At 55.6% G+C, this 21954-nt stretch overlaps 1 protein-coding gene across 1 annotated transcript; it reads right to left on the bottom strand.

Annotated features, from left to right (window-relative positions):
* Positions 1 to 230: 230 nt before the first annotated feature.
* On the bottom strand, positions 231 to 20140 carry SETD1A (SET domain containing 1A, histone lysine methyltransferase). The gene is given in 19 exon segments (XM_070413601.1): positions 231 to 1045; positions 1118 to 1255; positions 2822 to 2941; positions 3116 to 3226; positions 3316 to 3488; positions 3905 to 4094; positions 4096 to 4925; positions 9533 to 9871; positions 11681 to 11768; positions 11923 to 12080; positions 12750 to 12837; positions 12946 to 13122; positions 13573 to 14352; positions 14505 to 15351; positions 15628 to 15857; positions 16089 to 16210; positions 17498 to 17768; positions 19481 to 19576; positions 19787 to 20140. Coding segments are annotated over 19 exon segments (5082 nt in total). The 5' UTR covers positions 19937 to 20140; the 3' UTR covers positions 231 to 871.
* Positions 20141 to 21954: the final 1814 nt, after the last annotated feature.

Genomic DNA, 21954 nt, shown 5'->3' with positions numbered 1-21954 from the left:
GAGGCCTGACCTTGGCCAGGTCTGGCTGGCCTTGCCGGGGGATTTCTAGGGGGCTGTGCCAGCCTATCAGGTGGCCCAGAGCAATGGTGGCTGTCTGCCGGTCTGGGTTCTTGCCCCATAGCCCCTCTCCCCACCCCAACTCCAGGCCACCCATTTTCCCCTCTTCACTTGCCCCACCCTGTCCTCAACCCCCATCCCACCCTACTCTCCCAAAGATACTGACCAAGCACTTTTTGTACAATAAAGTTTAATCACAATTATAAAAATGTGGCATTGGGTTTGCGCTATTAACATATGTACAATCCAGCCCAACAGGAAGGGCCCGCTCCCCCCACCATCCTGGCCTGGCCCAACCAGAGCTTACAGACACCAGGGTAGAAGGGTGACCCACAGGGTCTGGCAGGAACAGAAGATGAGGCAGGGTTCCAGGCACGGAGTCCCCAGGACTGGGAGGCACAGGGCCCCCCTCCCCGGGGGGAGAACATGGCCACTGCCCCTAGAGACCCCTAAACTGGGGAGGGGTGCACGCAGGGCACAGAAGGGAAGTCCCCATGAACACAAAGCAAGAGGGCTGTGCAGCCCCGAGAACAGGATCTATACAGGCTGGCACCCCAGGTTTCCACAGGAAACAGCTCTGGCAGCTACAAAACATTTACAGCTTCTTCTCCGCAAAGAAAAAAATTGGGGGGTGGGCGGCAGGGGTGACAGACACTGCCTTAAGGGACTGAGGCTCCCTGGCAGGGCTCAGGGGCCCAACTCCATATTCAGAGATGGGGGCGTGTGGGCCCTCCTGAGCCCACTAAGGCTGGGGTGCTGGGAGCTCAGGGCACCAAGGGGAATAAATAGGGGTGTGGGCGCCCGTCTGCCCACCTCAGTTGAGGGAGCCCCGGCAGCTCTCGGTGCCGCACAGACACGGGATCTTGTTGTCCTCCAGCGGGAACTTGTAGTCGTAGGTGATCTCCTCGTCCACGCCGATGGGCTGCTTGGAGTAAATCACGATCTTCTTCTGGGACTCGATGGTGATCACCTTGGCATAGCAGTTGGGCTGCAGGAGGGAGCAGAGTGAGCTGTGTGCCCTCTGCTTGGACCCCACCGCCCCGGCCAGGCCCCAGCGCACCGTGCAGCAGTGGTTGATGAACCTCGCCAGGTTGCCACACTTGGTAGCATCGATGATGGTGTCGTGGTCCACCCGGAACAGGTAGCTGCTGCCAATGCCCTCCTGCGCGTAGCGCTTCTCCCTCATATCGGCCACCATCTGGCAGGATGGGGGGCGACGGTCAGGGACTGCCCCGCAGAGGGTAGCCTCTGTGACTGGGGTCTGCAGCCTCTCAGCTGCCATCCTGGGGCCACAGTGACCTGTCCTGGATCTGCAGCGCTCTCTCTGGCTCCCATTAACCCAGCCTGTGGACACTCCTGACTTTGCTTCCAGGAGCCCTCCCTCTAGTGGCCAGCCCGACACCTTCACTGCCATCATCAGCCACCCAAGAGGACCCCAGGGACATGGGCACTGGGCATTGGGCAGAAGCAGCCACTGGCTGCTCCTGGAGTGTCTGCCTGGCCCCCCGTCTACCGTGGGGCTGTGGCACTTCCCAAGATGAGTGGTCATTTCACGGACTGAATTCTACTCATCTCTTCTCCCAGGACCCTCTCTCCAAAAAAGGCTCCCACTGGCTGCTGCTGGTTGTCCACATTAGGACCCAGATTCTTGCAGGAGGAGCAACTGCTATTTCCCAGAAAACGGGCGCTAAAACCTCCGCGCCCTTCTCCCAGGGCTTCAGCGGCTGGCTCGGTGCCGGGGACTCCTCCCAGACTTCCATCTGCAGCCAAAGCCACCTCAGAGGAACTGCTGGGTGTCCTCTAGAAGCTCCGATCGGAACTCATCTGCATCACACATCTGCTCCTCCTCCTCACGCCCCACCTCACTGGCAGCCCTTCCTACTCCCAGCTGTTAAAGGCAGCGCCCTGAGAAATGGCCTCACCGCCCCCCTTGCTCTCACTCTGCAGAGCCAACGTGGTTGCCTGTCTTGCCAGCTACCTTGGACCCACAGACTCCTGCTACCTTGGCTGCCACTGCGTAGCCCAGAACCCCACCTTTGACTGGGATCTCTGCAACAGCCCCCACTCCCACCGCACTGCTGTCCCTAGTTCTCTCTTCACACTGCAGCCAGAGGGAGCCCACAACCTCCCAAGTCCTCTCCTGTTTAACACTTCACAGCAACTTTCCTCCTCTCCCCATCGGTCCAAACTTATTCATGTGGCTCCTACCTTCTGGGGAGCCTGGCCTCCGCTGCCCCTCCTGCTGTATGTCCCTGCCTGACCCAAGTTTCTCCACTTAGCCACAGTGCCCTCCTTGTACCTCCCTCACCTGAGCCTGGGGAGCGCGACATCCTCTAGGCTCCCGGTGTAAACATCACTGTGTTCCAACCACCCAGTCTCTCTGAACTTCCCCTTTGTAACAAGCAAATACCATCCTTTATTGTAGTTACTTGTTCAATGTCTGTCTTCCCCACTAAACTGAGGTCCTTAAAGGGAGAGATACTATTAGCCTTGGTTCTTGCTGCATCATTAACATCTAGTTGACTGCTTTACTAGTACCCATTACTAGAACAGAAGGAAGGGAGGGAGAGAGGAAGGGAAGGAGGGAGGGAGGGATAGAAGGAGGCAGGGAGGGAGGGAGGGAGGGAAGGAGGGAGGAAGTGGTTTCAATGGCTAAGCCTTGGAGGCAAGAGGGTATGTGGGGCTTTGTCCAGAGGATGGGATGGGTCTCATGTCAGCATCCCAAGGTGCCAGTGGGTTGGGAGCTGGGTGTGGGACTCCTCACCTGGCGGATGTTCTGACCCACATATTCAATGACCATCTCATCAGCTGCGATGGGTTCCATGGCAAACAGACCCCACTCGTGGATCCGGCTCCGGCCGAATCGGAGCTTCTTCTTCCGGAACTAGAGGGCAGAAGGTAGACTGCTGCTGGATGCCCCCTCGACCTGTCCCCTGGCTTCCCTGCAGCTCTCCAGGGCAGGAGGGTGCTCTAGCCACTCACCCCTCCGCACCCTAGGGGACCCCATGATGCTGCCCTTCCACTGAGTCTCTCTCCTGCTGGAGCCCCCGCTCCTCACCTTGAGCTGGTTTAGCTTCAGCAGATCACTGTCCATGATGGCGGAGGTGCCAATGGCACTCAGCAGCCGCCGCTGCTCAGATCGGCGCTCCGAAAGCACACGGTTAGTCCCCTGCGAGAGCAGGACGGAGGAGGAGGTAAGTGACGGGAGCAGCAATGGGAAGAGGATGCCGGAGGGCCATCTGCCAGGGCAGGGCTCACCTGAGTGTCCGCCCCTTCCAGCTGCCGGGCTGAGACAGGGCACACGTCCCGGTACCTGTCCTTCTCCTTCTTGCTGATGGGGTAGTAGCCTTCGCTGCGGGCCGAGCCCGTCTGGTGCTCCCGGGGCCCGTCCTGGGGCCGCCGCTTGCGTCTGGGGGCGCTCAGGTTGGTGAGTGCGGGGTGAGTTAAGGAAGACAACGGGCTCCGCACTGGCCAGGTCCCTGGGGCCCCACTCCCGTCCCTCCAGTCCCAGCCCAGGGAAAGGGTAACTGACCTTTGTGGGAGGCCCTGAGCACACTTGGTATGAGGAGGACAGAAAGATGAGAGAAATAAGTCTTAGGCCACCTTTTCTGCCAGAAAAATTCTGGGAGGCAGACAAGAGGCAGGAGGCAGAGAGAAAACACCCAGGTGGCCAGAGGAGAAGGACCCAGGCCGAAGGTCGGTGGCGAAAAGAAGTGGACAGGGAGGAAGAGGAGCGCAGACACCAGGCGTCTGAAGAGAGCACTGCCCCGCTGAGTGCCCTCAGGAGAGCCCGCCCCACCCCCGGGCCTCTCCTTTCCTGGGCAGGCAGCCTCCGGGCTCAGGATATTGGTGTGATGGACCCAGTGGGTGTCGTTCAACCAGTCAGCCCCGCTCGTCTGCTGCAGCAGCTGCTCATACATGAGCCGCAGGTAGCCCATGTCCTCCGAATCCAGGCCTGAGTTCCAAATGTCATACAGGATGGTCATCTGCTCAAACTCACTGCGGGGTTCAAAGGTGGGAGGCGGTGGGGGAGGGGGGTGGCGGTGGTGGCCTCCGGCGCCGAGTGTGGGAACGGAGGCTGCGCCGCCGGACAGCCCCTTCCCCGTTGCTGCTGCTGCTGCTGCTGCTCTCAGACGACTCAGACTCCTCCTCTTCCTCCTCCTCCTCACCCTCCTCCTGCTGCTTTGGTTCCTCTGCCTCAGCTACCACCACCTCAGGGGCCTCCAGGACCTCATCTGCTGGGGAGCTGAAGAGGGCTGCAGGGGCAGGAACTGGCTCCAGCGGCCGAGGGGACGGTATGAAGGGCTGAGGCTTGATGGCCAGGGCATAGTTGTGCTCCAGGAGGATGTGGCTGAGCAGAGGGCCCAGGCGGTCCGACTCGTCCGATGTCTCTGTGGCCTCTGAGTCATCGCCAATAGGCAAGGCAGCCAACCCACGTCGGGCTGGGGTCAGGGCCAGGTTGGCCAGCACCGCCAGGTCCACTTCTGTCCCTGGCTCAGCCTCCTCTTCCTCGGTAGAGCGGCCTCGGCCTGCGGCCCGGCTCCGACCTCCTCGGGACACCTCCTCGGGCCAACTCTTGACCAGAGATGCGTGGTCCAGGGGCAAATTGCGAATGGTCCGCTCCACACCCCGGGGGGCTTTGCGGGAGATGGGGCCAGGAGCCTTGACCTGCTGTGGGGCAGCTGGGGAAGGTTCTGGGGCTGGCACTTCCTCCACAGCAGAGAAGGAGACGGTTTTCCGGCGTTTCTTGGGTGGGGGCAAGAGGGGGATCGGAGAGGAGGGGCGCTCGTCGGGGCAGGGAGCAGGGGGCCCAGCCGGGGGCTCTGGGGGAGGCTGGGGCACACTGGGTGCTGGTTCCTCAGTGGCACCTGGGGAAGGAAGCACAGGAAGGGAAAGGGTCAGCTTCTTGGCCCAACATCATGAGACTGAGACTCGTTAGGAGCTTGAGGCTGGCCAGCCTCACCGGGGAGTCCACACCCAGCTGCCCTTCCACAGGCTGCACTCATGCTCTCCTCGGCTGCCAGCAGACACGCCTGCGCTCAGGGAACACGCTGCCTGCCTCTCACCCGCACGGCCAGGGTGGGATTCTACACCTGTCACTCACACATCCCACATGCCCTGAGCACCACCTGTGTCGGGGTGGAGAACACACGGAGCAGACACTTGCACAGCACTCGGAGTTTAAGTGCAATGGACACAATGACATGAAACAATGCACAGCCAAACTGTGAGGAGTGGGGGTGGGGGGGCTCTACGGCGACGAACACTCGGACTCCAGCCTTTTTACCAAGACTGGTGGTGACAGAACTACATCCGACAAGCAGGCACACAGACCCAGACGATTTTTGCCAGCTGCATTTACGAGGACACAATGAGCCAGGTCTGAATTAAAGTATCCATCATTTCAACCACAAACAGTATTCTCTGTTTAGTGAGGTGAAAAAGATACAATATAAGAAGCTGAATCTTTGTGGTAAAATATTTTATAAAATTTGCCTTCGTCCCCACTTTCCCCCAAACATCACTGGGGGTTCGCCCAAGTGAGGAGGGGCCAAGAAGTGCCCCTAAAGAAGCTGAAGGTAACGCTGAGATCCAAGGATGAGGGGCAGTTAGGGAGGGGAAACGATCCTTGAACAGGCCATGCTGTCTCTCCAACAACTGCCACAGGAGGAAGCACATCCTCCTCTGTTGCCCCCCCCGGCCTCCCCAAGTCTGCTGCAGATCACAGGGGTCTCAACACCGCTCAATACACAACAGCCCTCCCCTGGGGCAGTCGTCAGACAATCCTCACGCTTTGCCCTCTCACCCAGATTTCACCGCCCCAGCATGGCCTTTCCGACCTCTGGCCCTTTGCTTACAGGTTCCCTTGGTTTGGAATGCCTCTCCCCTTGCCTGCTGGGAAAGCTGACATGCAGCTTTGAGGCCCAGTTCAATGCCACCTCCTTTGTGAAGGTCCCCTGACTTCCTCAAACATGGTAACACCTTCCTCTCAGAACCAGAAGATGGTGGCTCCCAATGGTCTGTCTTCTGGTTGGCTGCAACAGACTAATAGCTCCTATCTGATGCCAAGCACTAACCCACGCCCTTTACGTATATTAACTCATTTAATTCTCACAACAGCCCTAGGGAATGGGTGCTGTTGTTGAGCCATTTGACAGAAAAGGACACCGAGGCCGAGAGGTTAGCAACATGCCGAGGTCACACAGCTGGCAAATGCAGAGTAAGAGCTGCCCCCGGCCGGCAGAGCCGTTTGTCCTCTTCCCCGCGGCCCTACGCTGACCTGGACGCTCCGCACTGGGGCTCACATCTAGCTCCACCACTCAGAGCTGAGGGCAGCCAGCACCAGGCCCGGCCCGAGCAGGCAGTTTCCACACGTGTCCAACCTGAGCAGATGCTCCCCAATGTGGCAACCTCAGCAAAGCCCTCAGCCTGCATGTCCCAAGGCTTTGGACACCGCCTGGTGTCCACTCCGAAGCTAGCAAGGCCCTGGGGTGCTTGTCCCAGGTTCTCCAGGTTGAGTCCTCTCATCACTTCTCTCCAGCGTTTTGGGATAGCCTCCCCTCTTACAGAGAAGAAAGGCCCTTCCTGGCTCCGCTTCTGCACACGTTTCCCGGGCCACGCCTTTCACTTAGGGAGAGGGCTTTGGGGGCACCTTCCTAGTTGACACAATTCCCAGAAGCCGGTTTCTACTGCATGACTGACCCTCATTAACTGATGGCTACCCGACCCCAGCCAGCCCAACCAGAAACTTCCCTGAGAGTAAGGCTCTAGCGCAGGAGTGGGTGTGTCTGTGGGGCAGAGGAAGTCCATCTGCAGAAGAATGAACCAGACTGGAAGACAGAAGAAAAGCAAGTCCTAAAGGCAGCAGGTCCGTCTGTGGATTCCACCAGACAAACCCTGTCCCAGGCTCCTGCCATCGGACCACACAGTCCTCTCATCAGTGTGTCCCTGGCAACTTGCATTTCCCTATCATTTCCTAAAAACTAAGGGATCTGCCTTCTCCTCTCCCACCCTTGCCATCTATTTCCGGAACTCTGATATCCCACCTACTTACCCAATTTCACATCTCCAGCAACCTCCTTCCTCCTCAGCTACCCTCCAGTCACACACCTGACTTTGTCACCTTCTGGAATAGCTCCACCTTGAAACTTACACTCCTTACCCTCTGACCACAACTCCCCAGGTCCTTTCAGTCTGAACCTTTTCTTGTTTTTTTTTTTTGTTAATCCTCACCACTAAAGGTATTTTTTCCATTGCTCTTCAGAGAGTGGAAGGGAGGGTGAGGGGAGAGTGAGAGAAACATCGATTGAGAGAGGCTACATCAATTGATTGCTTCCCACATGCACCCCGACCCTGAGCAAGGATCAAACCTGCAACCCAGGTACGTGCCCTTGACCAGGAATCGAACCCGAGACCCTTTGGTGCAGGGTGACGCTGTAACCACTGAGTCACACTGGCCAGGGCCCACTGGACCTTCTCAATGTCCCTTCTATCTCCCTCCAGCCTATCGCCCTCCTGCTACGTTAGCGTCTTTCTTTCTCAGGCCCTAATTGCAGGGGCCCTCACTTTGTCCTCTCCTTTCACAGAACTTCCTACATCCTTCTACCACCTCTACCCTGTAGACCCCCAATCCTGAATCTACCCCACCCGGCCCTCTCTCCTCCCTGACCCATAACCCCCAGCCTCAGCAGGGCTTCTGAGTTGTGGCAAATCCAGTCAGCTTTCATCCTCACTCCCACTCTCTTCTCTTCCCAAGGCTCCTACTCCACCCAGCCCCTCAGCCTCAGAAAATGTCCTACTTTCCTACTGCAAAGTGAAAAAGGAGCCTTCAGGCATGAAACCCCACATCTCCTTACCTCCTATTTACAGATAGATTATCCTCAGACCTAGAGTACACCCCTTCCCCCCATGCTAATCCAGCAAGCATTCCTCTCTCCAATTCATCTACCTGCTCCCTGTTCCCTTCAGTGTATGAACATGCTCAAGTTCACCTACTTTGTAAAGCTAACCCTCCACAACCCTGCTGCTTGCTGTCTCTCCAATCCCAGCTGGGTAACTTGAGTATCTCAATAAACCTCGAAGTCCTCATCTGTAAAATGGGAATAAGAATGTTGTGAGGATTGCCCTAGCTGATTTGGGTCAGTGGATAGAGCACTGGCCTGTGGACCAAAGGGTTCCGGGTTCAATTCCGGTCAAGGGAACGTACATAGGCTGTAGGCTCCTCCCCAGCCCGGGCCCTGGTCGGGGCGCATGCAGGAGGCAACCAATCAATGTGGTTCTTTCACATCGGTGATTCTCTCTGTCTTTCCTTCTTTCTGCCACTCTCTCAGCAAATCAATGGAAAAAATATCCTCTGGTGAGGATTCAAAAAATAATAATTAAAAAAAAAAAAAAAAAAAAGCCCTAGCTGGTTTGGCTCAGTGGATAAGAGTGTCGGCCTGCGGACTGAAGGATCCCGGGTTCAATTCTGGTCACGGGCACATGCCTGGGTTTTGGGCTCTATCCCCAGTAAGAGATGTGCAGGAGGCAGCCGATTAATGATTCTCTCTCATCATTGATGTTTCTATCTCTCCTTCTCCCTTCCTCTCTGAAATAAATAAAAATATATTAAAAAAGAATGTTATGAAAATTGAATGAGAAAATAAAATTGCAATGTGACAGGCTCATTACTCAATAAATGCTAATATAATTACGACCCTCAACTCTCTTTTGGTTCACAAGACTAGTCTACCCTCGCAGAAGATTGGTTATCTCTACTGCCTGTCCTCACTCCCATAACTTGGCTCCAGTCTGATCCACTCTATGAAATTGATAAGGTCACCAGTGACCTAACTGCCAATCCAACAGACACCTTTCCTATCGTACAGACTCTCGTGTGACCTGCTGATACAAGCCACTCCCTCCTTCAGAAACTCCAAGCTTCCCACTTTCCTTCCCGCCCATCTGACCACTCCTGTTCAGCCTCTGCTGGCTCCCCTTTGCCACCTGTCTCTCTTTTTTCTTCTTATTTTTTCTCTAAAAAATATATTTTATTGATTTTTTACAGAGAGGAAAGGAGAGGGATAGAGAGTTAGAAATATCGATGAGAAACATGGATCAGCTGCTTCTTGGACACCCCCTACTGGGGATGTGCCTGCAGCTAAGGTACATGCCCTTGACCGGAATCGAACCTGGGACTCTTCAGTCCGCAGGCCGATGCTCTATCAACTGAGCCAAACCGGTTAGGGCGCCCACCTGTCTGGCCCCCTTCTCTCATCCCAAACATCCTCTAGGGCAGCGGTCGCCAACCGGTGGTCCACAGACCACTGGTGGTCTGCGAGGTCCGAAAGGTTGGCGACGGCTGTTCTAGGGCACACATATTTTCACATCCATACTCTCTCTACTCTCAAATATCTACCTCACTTCCAGCCTACTGCTCCTTCTTCAGCTCTATTGACCCAACTACCTGTTGAATGTAGTCGCTCACACCACCTACCTGCAGGCCTTGCTGGAGACTTCTCCTGTTCAGGGAGCAGTGTGACGGGGGAGCCTGCGATCCTCTCTGGCTTGGGTTCCTCCACAGGTGCTGGCAGGGGCACAGGGACGTCTCTAGGTGGCGGTGACACTGACGAGATGGTTGCTGGCTGCTCTTCTTCCTCTTCTTCTTCTTCAGAAGACTCAGATGAGGATGACGAGGAGGAGGATGAGGAGGAAGATGAGGACGACGAGGAGCTGGACGAGCTGCCACTCTCTGAGTCCGAGGTGCTATCATTTTCACCATCTGAGTCAGCATACAGAGAACATTTGGAGGACAAATCGCTTCCCTCGTCCTCGCCTGGAAATCCAGAAGGGGCAATCAGGCGAGATGGGAAGACCCCTCACTTGGCTCAGTCACTGACTCACTGCTGTGGCTGTTCGGGGCTCTGTGCTCGGTGCTGGGAGGCCCCAGCCCCAAGGAGCTGGGTGAGCACACAATTTGTTCAGAGTGTGGTAAGCCTCAGTGGGAAGGGCTGGGAGCTTGGCAAAGGGAAACCCTGATTTCTGCCTGACTTGAGTCAAGGAGGGCATCCCGGAGAAGGAGATGCCCAAGTCAAGAAAGACAAGCAGGAGTTCACCAACCAGACGTGGGCTAAGCAGGGATGTCAAAGGTTAAGAGAAGATGGGGCACTGAGAGACTGGTGAGCAGTCCTCTCAAACTACCAAAGCTTTTCCCACAGTGGTTCTTACAGACACTTCCTGGGCAACAGACTCTGAATGGATTCCAGGGGAGAATAAGCTTAGGGCTGCTACATGCTCTGTATTTCTAGGACATGATAATACATTGTCGGGCTCTAAGAAATTAAGAATTTTGCAGTCTTTGAGGAACATAATTGGGTAAACTAGAACAGAAGGTACTGGTGGCCAGGGAGGGTCTGGAAAATGACCCCAAACAGATAAGCAATAGCTGGATTATAAATGGCCTCCAGTGTCAGGCTGAGGAGCCACCTTGTGGAAAACAGGGAGCCAGGAAAGGACTTTACAGAGAGTCCAGGGTGCATTTCCATCAACAGGCTGGAAAATGGCTGGGAAAGGAGGGAAGAATGGAAACGGAGACAGGAAAATCATTCAAAACTGCTGCAGCCTCTAAGTGAGAAAGGCAGGCCAGCAGGATCTCAGGAGACAATTCGAGAAACGCGGAGGTGGTGAAACCGGAAGGCGTCCGGACCAAGTGGATGTGCAGGGGCCGCACACATGCGCTCCTGGCAGGGAACTCTGCCCGCACTTTACTGAAAAGAGGCTCTCTGACCATCAGTCTCCCCGATCTGGCCTCTGCAGAAATGGCACCATCAGATATAAACAGTCCATCTTTCCCCAGTTCTCCCCCCCTGTTACTCTCTGCCTCATTAACCTATTCTATCTTCTTCAAAACACATATCTGTATCTCAGGTGCTACTGTTTGTTCACTTGTTTGCCAAGTCTCCCCCTCCTGGTCACTGATGTGTCCCCAGCACCTAGGACAGTGCCTGGCAGAACAGGGGCTCAATGTACAGGGTGGATCAAAAGTAGGTTTATAAGTTGCGAGTATGTGAAACACAGTTTATTCTTTTATTATTATTTTGGATTATTTTCCGTACAAACAACTGTAAACCTGACTTTTCCCCTATCCTATATATTTCTAAACAAAGGGATGAAAAGAAAGACTAAACCATGTCCCCAAGCCTCAGTAAATGTGGAGGAACACACAGGTATTCAACCAAAGAGCACAACTGTCTGGTAATGGCAGCGGCAGGAGAGGGAGGCATGGCTCAGTGGCTGAGCCCTAAAGGAAGAGCAGAGCTCAAAGATGGAAAGGCTCGCTCTGATAGCATCAAAGGACAGCAAGAGAATGCAACCTCTTATTTCAAGGGCCTGGGAAAAGAAATAGGCTCTACTGGGTTGTCTTCAGGGGAAGCCTTGCTTCAGGAGCAGAGGTAAGCAGGAGAGAACGTTCTGGGTGTCGGGGTCGTTGTTTACAATGGGCTGAGGGTACCAAAGGGTAGCTGTTTTGGGGGAGGACAACGGTGGCCAACAAATCCAGCAGCAACACATGGGTTCAGAAAAGGAGGAGGCAGGTGGCAGACCCCTTTCTCCCCGCCCAGAATTCTACTGTACTGTCTGTGCTTACCATCTGAGGCCTCTGTCTCCTTCTTTGCAGTATCCATGGCTTCCTCATGATCGTCATCTTCCTCATCTTCTTCATCTTCCTCCTCCTCCTCAAGGAAAGGGATAAACATGGACTAACAGGAAAAGGACAACTGGTCCTCTAGAAGGCACAGCCGCCTGGTTCCAGCCCGCAGGGAAGTGGCCATGGGCACAGGAGCACAGGAAGGAGGCTCCTGGCAGGGACCGGGTGCCCTGGCTCCTCACCTTCTCCGAGGAGGACTCCTGGGATGCCTCCTCCCCCTCGCTGTCCAGGGCAAAGGACTTGCGGTGCTTGCCCTGGGTCTTGCTTCGCTCTTCATCTCGCTTGTGGGGCTTGGTCCCTGGCCGTCCTGACTCTCCGGCCTCCTTCTCTCGCTCAGGGTCTAGGCCCGGGTGAGTGGCAGTTAGGACAATGTACCATCGGCAGTAAGTTACCGTTTCTCGACCCTGTGAAAGGAGCTGCGCATACACTGTCCTGATCCTCCCCCAGGCCCACCAGACAGGCCTCGTTTTATAGACAGGAAGTTGAAGTTTAGCACAAAACCCTCAGCAATACCTTATATTTTACAGTTTTAAACATATCACACTCGTTTTATCTTTCACTGTTTTCTGGGTTGGGCAGATGCCTGGCCCAAGAAAATACTGCTAAGGCCAATGGCTTCCAGGCAAGCAGATCAGACTCAATAAGGAAGTTTCCCAGACACAAGCTGTCAACCAATAGCTTAAACTTAGGCAAATTGGTAAGAAGACATACAAGAGCTTAACCTATTTAACCTTGAAATTCTGTGATCTTTAGATGTGAAAGTTACTATTCCTATTTTATAAAAGGAAAATTAAAATACAGAAAACTTAAATCAACATACCAGTGTAAAAACCGTAACTAAAATCCAGGACTGTCCCATCTGAAGCTTTTCACATCTCTCAAAACTGCTTTATTTTAACCTTTTACCAAAACCTCCACCTGGCTCTTTGCCTTTAAGACACCTTCATCCCTGCCTCTTGCTTTCCTATCAGAATCTAAATAACCTTTCCCCTTTCTCCTTCCCACTCACCATCTTCATCTTCCTCGGCGGGAGTGGAAGGCCGCGGCCTCTTTTCCTCACTGGCCTCGGAAATTTCTGAAGGCTCTTTTCGTTTTACCTGTGGGATGGGGAGAGACAGAGCCCGTTTAGACCTCAGACACTCACTGTACCCAAGGAGGGGGATGCCCTGTCCCCACCCTCCCGGGCAAGGCCACAGTCCCGGTACCTTGAAAGAAGGCAGCCGCAGGGCCCCCCGCAGTCCTGACCCGAAGGCGAAGGCCTCGATGCCTGTGGTACCCCCACTCTTCGCCCAGTCTACGAGGGACAGCAGGCCTGGCTCTTTGAGCTTTGTCTTCTCTTTATCTTCCTCCTTGGCTTGCTGTTTGGCTGCGTTCTGGAATGGCTGCAGGCAGGAGGGGGCTGAGCCTCAGAACCCAGGTGCTCCCTCCTGCCTCCTGCCTGGGAACTACGCCCAGGCCGCAGGAAAAGAGAACTGCATCTACTCACTCCTCCATCTGATGCACATCTGTGCCACCTCCCTGCACCAGCCCCTGCAGAGGCACTTCCTCACAAGTCTGCTCACTGAGTCCCATCCACCTTGGGAAGCAGCTCCTATCCTTCCCACTCTACACACGAAGACACTGAAGACTGAAGCCCACAGATGCCGAGGGGCCTTGTCCACTGCAAGGAAGCAGTGCAGCCAGGACACAGTTCTTCAGGCTCACGCTTCCCTACTGCTCTCTGGGCCTCAATCCCATCCAACCAGTGCCCCAGTCTTGTCCACGTGCCTGACCCTCCTCCTATTTGAGCTGTGTGGAGCCCCGTTTCCCTAGTCCCAGGCACTGGCCCTCACCTTGGCCTTCTCTTCCTTGCTCTCCCACCACTGGTCAAAGGCGCCAAAGGCCACATTTTCCACCATCTTGCGGTTGAGGTCTCGCTGCATGATGCTCTTCATCTCCTGGACGAGGGTGGCCAGCACGCGGCCCACAGTGCCTGCTGCCGGCAGGGCCTTGCCCTCTGCCAGCTCTGCTTCCTCCCTTGGAGGTAGTCGGGCCTCCTCTCCCGAGAGTGAAGAGGGCAGGGGCTCAGCTGCCACGGGCAAAGGCAGGTGGTAAGCCTCCCGGGAATATGCCCCTCGGCCTTCTTGCCCTTGTGTGTACAGAGCATAGGGCAAGCCATAGGCTGCCTCTTGTGGGGGTGGGAATGGGAGGAAGGCCTCCCCAAAGGCCCCACCATGGGGACCAGCCGAGGCAGCAGTCAATCCCTTGCCCTGCCGCAGCTGGTGGAGCCGAGTTAACATCTGGGTCTGCATCTGGAAGGACATGGGCATTCCTCCCCACTGAGCCCCAAGTCGATCCATGAGCTCTAGGGAGTTCACAAAGTCATAGATGTGGGGGGGCGGCGGAGGAGGTGGGGGGTACTCAGGGGGCGGTGGCCCATCCGGTCGGGGTGGGAGGAGGTAGGCAGGCTGGTGGGGATAACCAAGGGGAAGGGAAGCCAGGTAGGGAGGGGGAGGAGGGGGTGGTGGGGGAGGAGGGGGAGGCTGTTGGGGGGGCGTTGGGGCCGGAGGGGGTGAGCCGCCCCTGTCGTCATCGGAGATCTCCATGTCCTCTCCAGAAGAGCATGGAGACGCCTGTAGGGGTGCAGAGGAGGGTCACAGAGAGCTTCTGCCTGTTCCCTGGGCTTTTCCTCAAATCCGTTCTCGTCTAGTTCCCTTCCCTCACCCCCTGGGCTCAACCCTGCCTCCCTGATCCAGGTATCCCCGCTGGTTGACCCCAACCTCACCTGGTTCTGTCCGTTGGCCTTGGGAGACTCCCGGGTCGCCCCTGGTTCCCCACTCCCTGTAGGTGCCACATCCTCAAAATTAGCTGGGGCTGGAGGCGGCGTGCAGGGCCCGTGACCGGAACCAGAAGGCACCTCAATCCCCGTGTCTCTAGCCCCAGGGCCTGTGGTCGTGTTCTCTTCCTCCTCCTCTGTGTCAGAGGCCAGGAAAGAAAACTTGGAGCGCTGCTCCTTCAGCAACATCTCAATGCGGGAATCCAGGCTGCTGTGCTGAGCAAAGGGCACACTCTCGTTGGTGGTCTCCGGGGCTGGGGAGCCGGAGCGGGCAGGTGAGGCTGGGCGGGGGGAGGTCCGAGCTTCTTCCCTCTCAGGGCTGGGCCCCCCAGCACCACCACCTCCACCAGGTTCTGGAGGCTCCGGGGGTGGAGCCTCTGAGGCAGGAGGCCGGTAGTCCTGGTCAGCAGGGCGGCTGGGCTCAGGGGGCAAATAGGAGGTGTAGGAAGGTGGGAAGCGCTCAGCTGTATTTTCAGCAAAAGGTGCCCCGGGGGGCTCCTCCCGAGTTGCCCGGCGGGGTGGGTAGGAAGAATGGCGTTGGTAGCGATTCCAGCTTTCATAATATGCTGGGTAGTTTGAGTCAGAACCACGAAAGTGAGAGGATGAGGAAGAAGTGGACGAGGAGGACGAGGACAACGAGGAGGAAGAGGTGGCGGAGGTGGCGGTGGCTGCAGTGGTGGCAGAGATGGCTGCAGAGGTGGTCGTGGGGGCTGAAGATGCAGAGAAATGGCGGCGGGAAAAGGAGTCTTGGTAGCTGTTCTCGGACCGCCGGGGCTTGAAGGAGGCTGAAGTGGCGCTGGAGGAAAGATGCAGGAGTCAGCTGGGTTCAGCCCTGTGTGACCAACCCCAGGGTCCCAATTCTCAGTCCCGAGCCCTTCTACGCTGTCCCGAAAGGAAGATCTAAATGCTGTTGGGCTCCTAGCTGAGCGAGTTCCCCGAGGACAGGGATTCGCTGGCTGAATCCACAGACAAACTAGGACAAATTCTGCCCAACTCCCTTTTCAACTTTGTTTCTTCTTTCCAGTGGCAGCTCCCAGAACCTGGGGGTCCCAAAGGGTGTTTACGCTGGTACCTGCTGGAGTAGGCAGAGTCCTGAGAGTAGGGGGTGCTGCCCCGAGACGTGTAGGGGGTTCCCTGGGAGGACTGAGGGGTGAACTGGCCGAAGGAAGACGGGGTGTCCTGTCGGCTGCTGGAGAAGCTTGTGTCCTGGGAGCAGGGGGTGCCGTTGCCAGGCGTGCCCACCACAGCAGTGCCTGCTGGGTAGGCAGCTGTGTCAGAGGAGGCGCGGCGGCGGGACTCAGTCTGGAGGGGGAGAGTGGAGCAGGGAGAAAGGAAAAGAGATCAATTACCATTTAACAACTCACCCTTCCCCAAACTGAGAATCCCAGTTGCCTGTCATTTGAAAGCATCTAGGCATCTTTTCTTGGCTCTTCCTATACTTAGCAGTGAAGTCCAGAGCCTCCCAAAGCCTGGTCCTGGCACTCAGGGACTGTGCCCACATGGCTAGGGCTATGGCAACCACCAGCTTCTCACCGTCTCAGCGGCTGCACCAGGGCCCTGGAACTTCTCACTCAGGGCCTTGCCCCCAGTGGGCACCGTCTGAGGGGTGTAGGAGCCATTGACGATCAGTTCATAGTACTTCATTCGTTGTTGTCCTAGAGGGAGAGAAATGGGAACCAACAGAGTCAGAGAGAGAAAACAACTCCTTCCCAATACGTTTTCCCACTTACTCCTCAGGCCTCAAGTTGATCTTGGGTTTGGGGACTTCAATTCTTCCCTATCTCTGTATCTGGGACCTTCTACCTCATCTCCACGTAACAACTACTACAAATGGCATATATACAACACGTCACAGTTTCTTCTACATGTTACTACACTGCATGATCACCAGACGGGAAAAGCATCAGGACACCTATACTTTACAGGTTTAAAGAAAATTGACCTGCACAAAGTCAATTAGTAGCAGAACTCAAATTCAGACCCAGGTTGTCTAATGCTAGATCCTATCGTATTCTTCATCCTATAAACTTAGGGTTGCAAAAACCAAGTTTTATTTGCCTCACATAGTCACTTAAAAATTTTTTGGGGGGTGAGAGGGGAATGTAACATTTTAAAATCATGAGATGATACAAAAACCTTGATTTCTTGCTTTCAAATAAAAAAGCACACATTATTTGGCAATATTAGTCCTCATTCCCACTTGCAAATTGGCTAATGCCAACTAACAGCTGTCTCCTTTAGCTGGCACTGTGCTACGGCATGCCACCACCCTTCCCTGATTCCTAACAGACTGCTTCCTCCACTTACCTACTAGTATACACACAGGTCTCTAATTCTCCATCCAAAGTTTCAAAACCTAGTATTTTGGGGAATTTAGTGTCAAAACCTGACCTGAGCTGAAGCTATTTAGTCTAGTTTGTTTTTTAATCCTCACCTGAGGATATTTTTGTCATTGATTTTTTTCAAAGACAGTGAAAGGGAGGGAGAGGAGTGGGGGGAAGAGAAAGAGGTAGGACGGGAGAGAAAAAGATAGATACAGAGTGAGAGAGACATTGATGTGAGAGATATGTCGACTGGTTGCCTCCCACACACGCCCTGCAATGAGGTAGGTGCCATTGACCGGTAATCAAACCTGAGACCCTTCCACTGAGCGGAACCAGCCAGGGCTATTTACTCTAGTTTTTATTTGTCCAACCTAGTGTGACCCTCATACACTTTCTTACAAAAATAGCCATATGCTGGTGCAGCCCAAATGATGCTGAATACACACAAAAAATACGTGTCCCACAATCCCTTTGTAAAATTCTGATTTCAGAAACCCATCCGGCCCCAAGAGTTTCCGATGAGGAATCATGAACCTGATCACACAGCTGACTTCAACCGGCATTCGCATGTCCAATCTCTGCCAGAGCCCAGCCTGGCAGCAGGCGGGGGACCCTCACCTTTGATGTCGAGCTGGGCGTGGATGATGTTGCCCATGACGGAGGTAAGGTGGAGGTTTTTGACCGTCTCCTTGGCTCCCCGAGTGCTGGTGAAGAGCACGCGAGCCAGGCCCAGGTGCTTGCGAGTGCGGGGGTGGAGAAGGATCTCCACCTCCTCCACCTCGCCATACTTCCGGCACATGTCCTTCAGGAAGGTCTCCCGCACGTTGTCGTTCAGTCTGGCGAAGGTCACTTCCTTCAGAGGGATCTGCCCAATATAGAACTCATCCAGCTGTGGAGAGGACAAGAGCAAAGTCTGGGGTCTTGTTGGGAAACTTCAGAGAGACCCATGAGATCGAGAGAGAGGGGACTGGGAAACTCAGGGGCAAGGGCAGGGGACCCCAACAAGGGATTCATCAGTCTCAATCCCTCTCTCTCTCGAGTTCTTTCACCACAGAATAATGGCAAGAACCAGGAAAAGAAAGGTATGAACTGAGACATAAACACACATGGAAGAAACTAGATGTAAAGAAATCTCACTAACTCCGCTTTTACTAAGTAATTACCATGGACCAGGCACTAAGAATATAAAGATGGAAAAAAAAGGAGATTCCTGGTCAGAAAAATAGGCACGACAGAGACACATACAATCATGCCACGGCGGTGAGTGTCGGCAGAGGGGTACAGGGGGTGTCTGGGAGTCCAGTGAGGAGCAGGGAAGCATTCATACAGATGGTGTCATTGGTACTGGGCTTTTGGGATAAATAGGAGTTCATCAACATTACAAGGACTTACTGGTAAAAGGCCATGAAATTATGAAATAACTTAGCATTTCCTAGAAACTGAGGAGTGTATAGAGGATGGAACACAGGTGAGCGGTATCAAGGCAGGAGATGAAGCTTGACCAGCTCAATAATCATCAATGTCAATGCACAAAAACATGGACTTGGCAGCAAAAGTAAAATAAAAGAACAGTAAAATTAAAGCGACAATGACAGCAGGGTGGGACATGAAATGAAGAGAATGGAAGCCAGGAAACCAGGTGAGATGAATACAAGAGTATGTGTGAAAGATATAGCAATGGAAATAGAATAATTCAGATAAAATGGTTTAGGAAAAAGGGTCGGCAGAACTTTGTGACAGATTATGCGGTAGATAAAGGAAAGGAGAATCCTAGGATGACTGCCAGGTTTCTAGCTTGTGCAGCTAAGTAGGTGGAGGGAGAGCAGGATTAAAGGAGTAAAGATCATTTGCTTGCGATGTCTCGAACCTGAGATGTCTGTGGGGCCTCCAGATGGAGCTTCCCACTACCAGGCATACACGTTTGAAGTTCGAGACTGATCTCGGCTAGAAACAGAGATTTAGAAGTCATGAACATTTTGGTAATAGTCAAGATAATGGATATGAAAGAGATTGTCCAGGGAAAGTGCACAAAGTGAAAAAAGGGGTAAGGGAACCCCGCAAATGACTTATTTAAAAGTGAAGAAGAAAGAATTAGTGAGGAGGACCAAGAACCACCCGTTTTCTAGGCCCAGCCCAAGGCCCGATGAGTATCCTGCCTGGACAGAGACATGGGAATCCTCTGACACAAGGTGGAGGATCAAATGGCCAAAGGAGAGGGGAGGAACCGAGGACTCCAGGGATGGAGCCCCTGGCCTTATCACCCCCTTATCTGTTGGGAAACTGGGGTATCAGACCAGAGCACTGTCAAGGAATACATATACTGTCTAGGAATACAGAGTGGTAAGTACAGCAGCTAAATACATCTTTATGTCATTCAAGGAGTCAACCCCTTGCTTGGGACACCTCACCCACGCCTTTCTGGAAGATAAATAGATTTCCTGTCCAGAACAACTCAGTCCCACAGCCTCACAGACGGTCAGACCTGGCCGTGATCCTGTCGCTGGAAAACCCTCTTATTCAGCGACATTCAGACGAGACGGCCCGGATGGAGCCTGCACACCCTCCAAGGGCCACCACACCACGGCACCAGCAGACACGTACCTTAAACTTAGGGACCGGGAGGGAAAAGTCTCTGTTTTTGGACCTGACGTGGCAACGGGGGTCTTGCAGGTCTTCGACTGGAATATACTTTGAGTCCTAGGAAGGAAAGCAGGAACAGAAAGACAGCTCAAGGTGAAACCACACGTTGAGCTCTAAGCCCGTTTGGAGACCCATATGCAAAGCAGCTGGGTTCTGGTGAACCGCTTTTTCGGAGGCAGGCTCTGGACAGGGGAGTGCTGGGCGCTGAGCAGCCCCCAGGAGAAGGGGCCGGGAGGCTCCGGGGGGCCGGACAGGCTGGGCACTCACGTTGACACTGAAGTGGACTCCATCGTAGCGGTACACCTTCTGAGAAGGTCTGCGCAGGGCAGGGTCCAGGGCAGGGTCCACGATGAGCTTGTAGTTTCGCCACTGGAAGCTCGGGGTCTTCTGCCCATCTCCCCCACCTTCCTGATCCATCTTTGCTCATTTACACTGTGACGAGAGCAATCCACAAGGGGGTTCAGCTCGGGGGCCTGATTCCCTTGCTGCCCCGCACCGCCTAGCCCCGACTCCAGGTTCGCTCATCACCCCGGGGTCCGCACCTCACCAGGACCCGTGGCTCCCCCGGATTTTCCAAGTACACTCTCCCAGCGTAACAACACATTCTCTCCACCTCTCAACTCTTGCCCTCAGCCCACCAGGCCCATCTCGTGCCCCCAGCTCTACCCAGCGCGCGCCCCACTTGCCCTCCGAGCAAGACCCCTCCCCCGCCCCCTAGCAGGCCCCGCCCCCTCCCGCCTCCTCACCGGCCAGCGGCCCGGGCCAAGCCCGGCTCCCGCTCCCACACACCCGCTCGGGTCCCCGCGCCCCGATCCTCTCGCCAAGAGGTGGCACCTATTCGGGGCGTTGGAAACACCGCGAGACCGAGCCCGAGACCCGGCTTCGGCCCCGAATCTGGGCGGGGGGGGGGGGGTAGGGGAACGCGCACCGCTGCCCTCTCCTCCCGCCCCGGTGCGTTCTGCCCCCCCCCCCATCCCCGCGCACGCGCGGCGCGGCCCCACTCACCCGCTCGTGTCGAGCGGCTCCCCCTCCCCCCCACCCCGCGCGGCACCTTAGTGGCGCGAGGCGGCGGCGGCGGCGGCGGCAGCGCGAGACCCGGCCCCGCAGCGGTGGCGGCGGCGGCGCCCCCCCACCACCACCTCCCCGGCGCGCGCACCAAACACCACCGCCACCTGCGCGAGGCCCAGCAGGCACAGCGTCGACATTCGCACTTTCGCCACGGACGCCACTGGGAGACCAACGGGGCCGAGGATAGCGGTTTCGCCTCGGCCGGCGCCCTAGGAGGCTTGAGAATTGCAGCCTAGGGGGCCTGGAGATTGGCCGCATCCCCCGGAGAGTGGGCTTCACCACGACTGTCCAGCTACTCTGGCCTGGGGCCGTTGACGAATCTGCGGCGACGAAAGCAGCGGCTAGTCCCCGAGGAAAAGGGGGCGGGGCGAAGGGGAGGCGGCCAGGCAGAGCTGGGGAGATTTGAGTGGCGCGTTGAACGGGCGCAGATTCGTCAGGCGGGCGGGGCGAATGGGTGGACGAGACGCGGGCTCCTCTGCTCCTCTTGCCTGCCCCTTCCTTGCGCGGCCAAACGTCCCAGAGGCTGCAGATTCGCCACAGGTTCTGGCCCCAGCTCTTGCCTCCCTTTACCCGCTTGGGTGAAGTCAAGAAAATAATGCCTGTTTAGGCAAGCCCTGTTGGCAAGTCAGCCACTTTTCTGGATTTTCTTCCAATACAATTCGGGGGACTGCCCAACTCCGACCCGAGGAAAGTGGCTATGGCCCAAAGCTCCTTAGAGTCTGATGAGGATTTCCGGCCTGAGTAATCCCGGGGAGCCGGCCTCACGAATCTGCGAGCCTGTGGGCGGGGCCGCGGCGCCTGCGCAGAGGGCGTGGCCAGCGTGCGGCCCGGCGTCGCGGGGCTCTTCCTGGAGGACCCACCGAAACCGGGCGGCCTGGGAGGGGCGCCTGTGAGATGGAAACGACAACCAACAGCGGTGACTCAGGCTGCTGGCCTGGCGCCGCACATAATGCAGGGAGCGTTTTCCTTTCGCGATCCCCCTTGGGCCACTGGCTGCTTAAGATGCCCACTTGGCAGATGGGGAGACTGAGACCTGCAGAGGGTTCCGCCTTTTGCCTGTACTCGGCCACTACTAGTCTCAAAGTTGGATGATAAACGCGGTGGGGCTTGCAGACCCTCGAGTGGGTCCTGTAAAAAGTAAACTCGGCTTTACAGGAACTAGGTGAGCGGGGCGCATCGTGGTCCCAGTGCCCGCCGTTTTCAACGGGATGGGGCGGGGGGTGTTGGCTAGCCTTACGCGGTCTCGCCGCTCGAGGGCAGCACCGTTCCAGGCTTACGGTGGGACCGGGGGCCTGCGGTCGCCAGGGGCTGGGCACCCTTTATTTCTGTCTTGGACGCTGGGTATTCTGGTCTCCAGGTAATGGCAT

This window comes from Myotis yumanensis, unplaced genomic scaffold (assembly GCF_028538775.1).
Source record: "Myotis yumanensis isolate MYYU_CA2020_CCGP unplaced genomic scaffold, mMyoYum1.0.hap1 SCAF_4, whole genome shotgun sequence".
In the NCBI taxonomy this organism is placed as follows: Eukaryota; Metazoa; Chordata; class Mammalia; order Chiroptera; family Vespertilionidae; genus Myotis; species Myotis yumanensis.
This window is presented reverse-complemented; position numbering and strand designations above follow the sequence as displayed.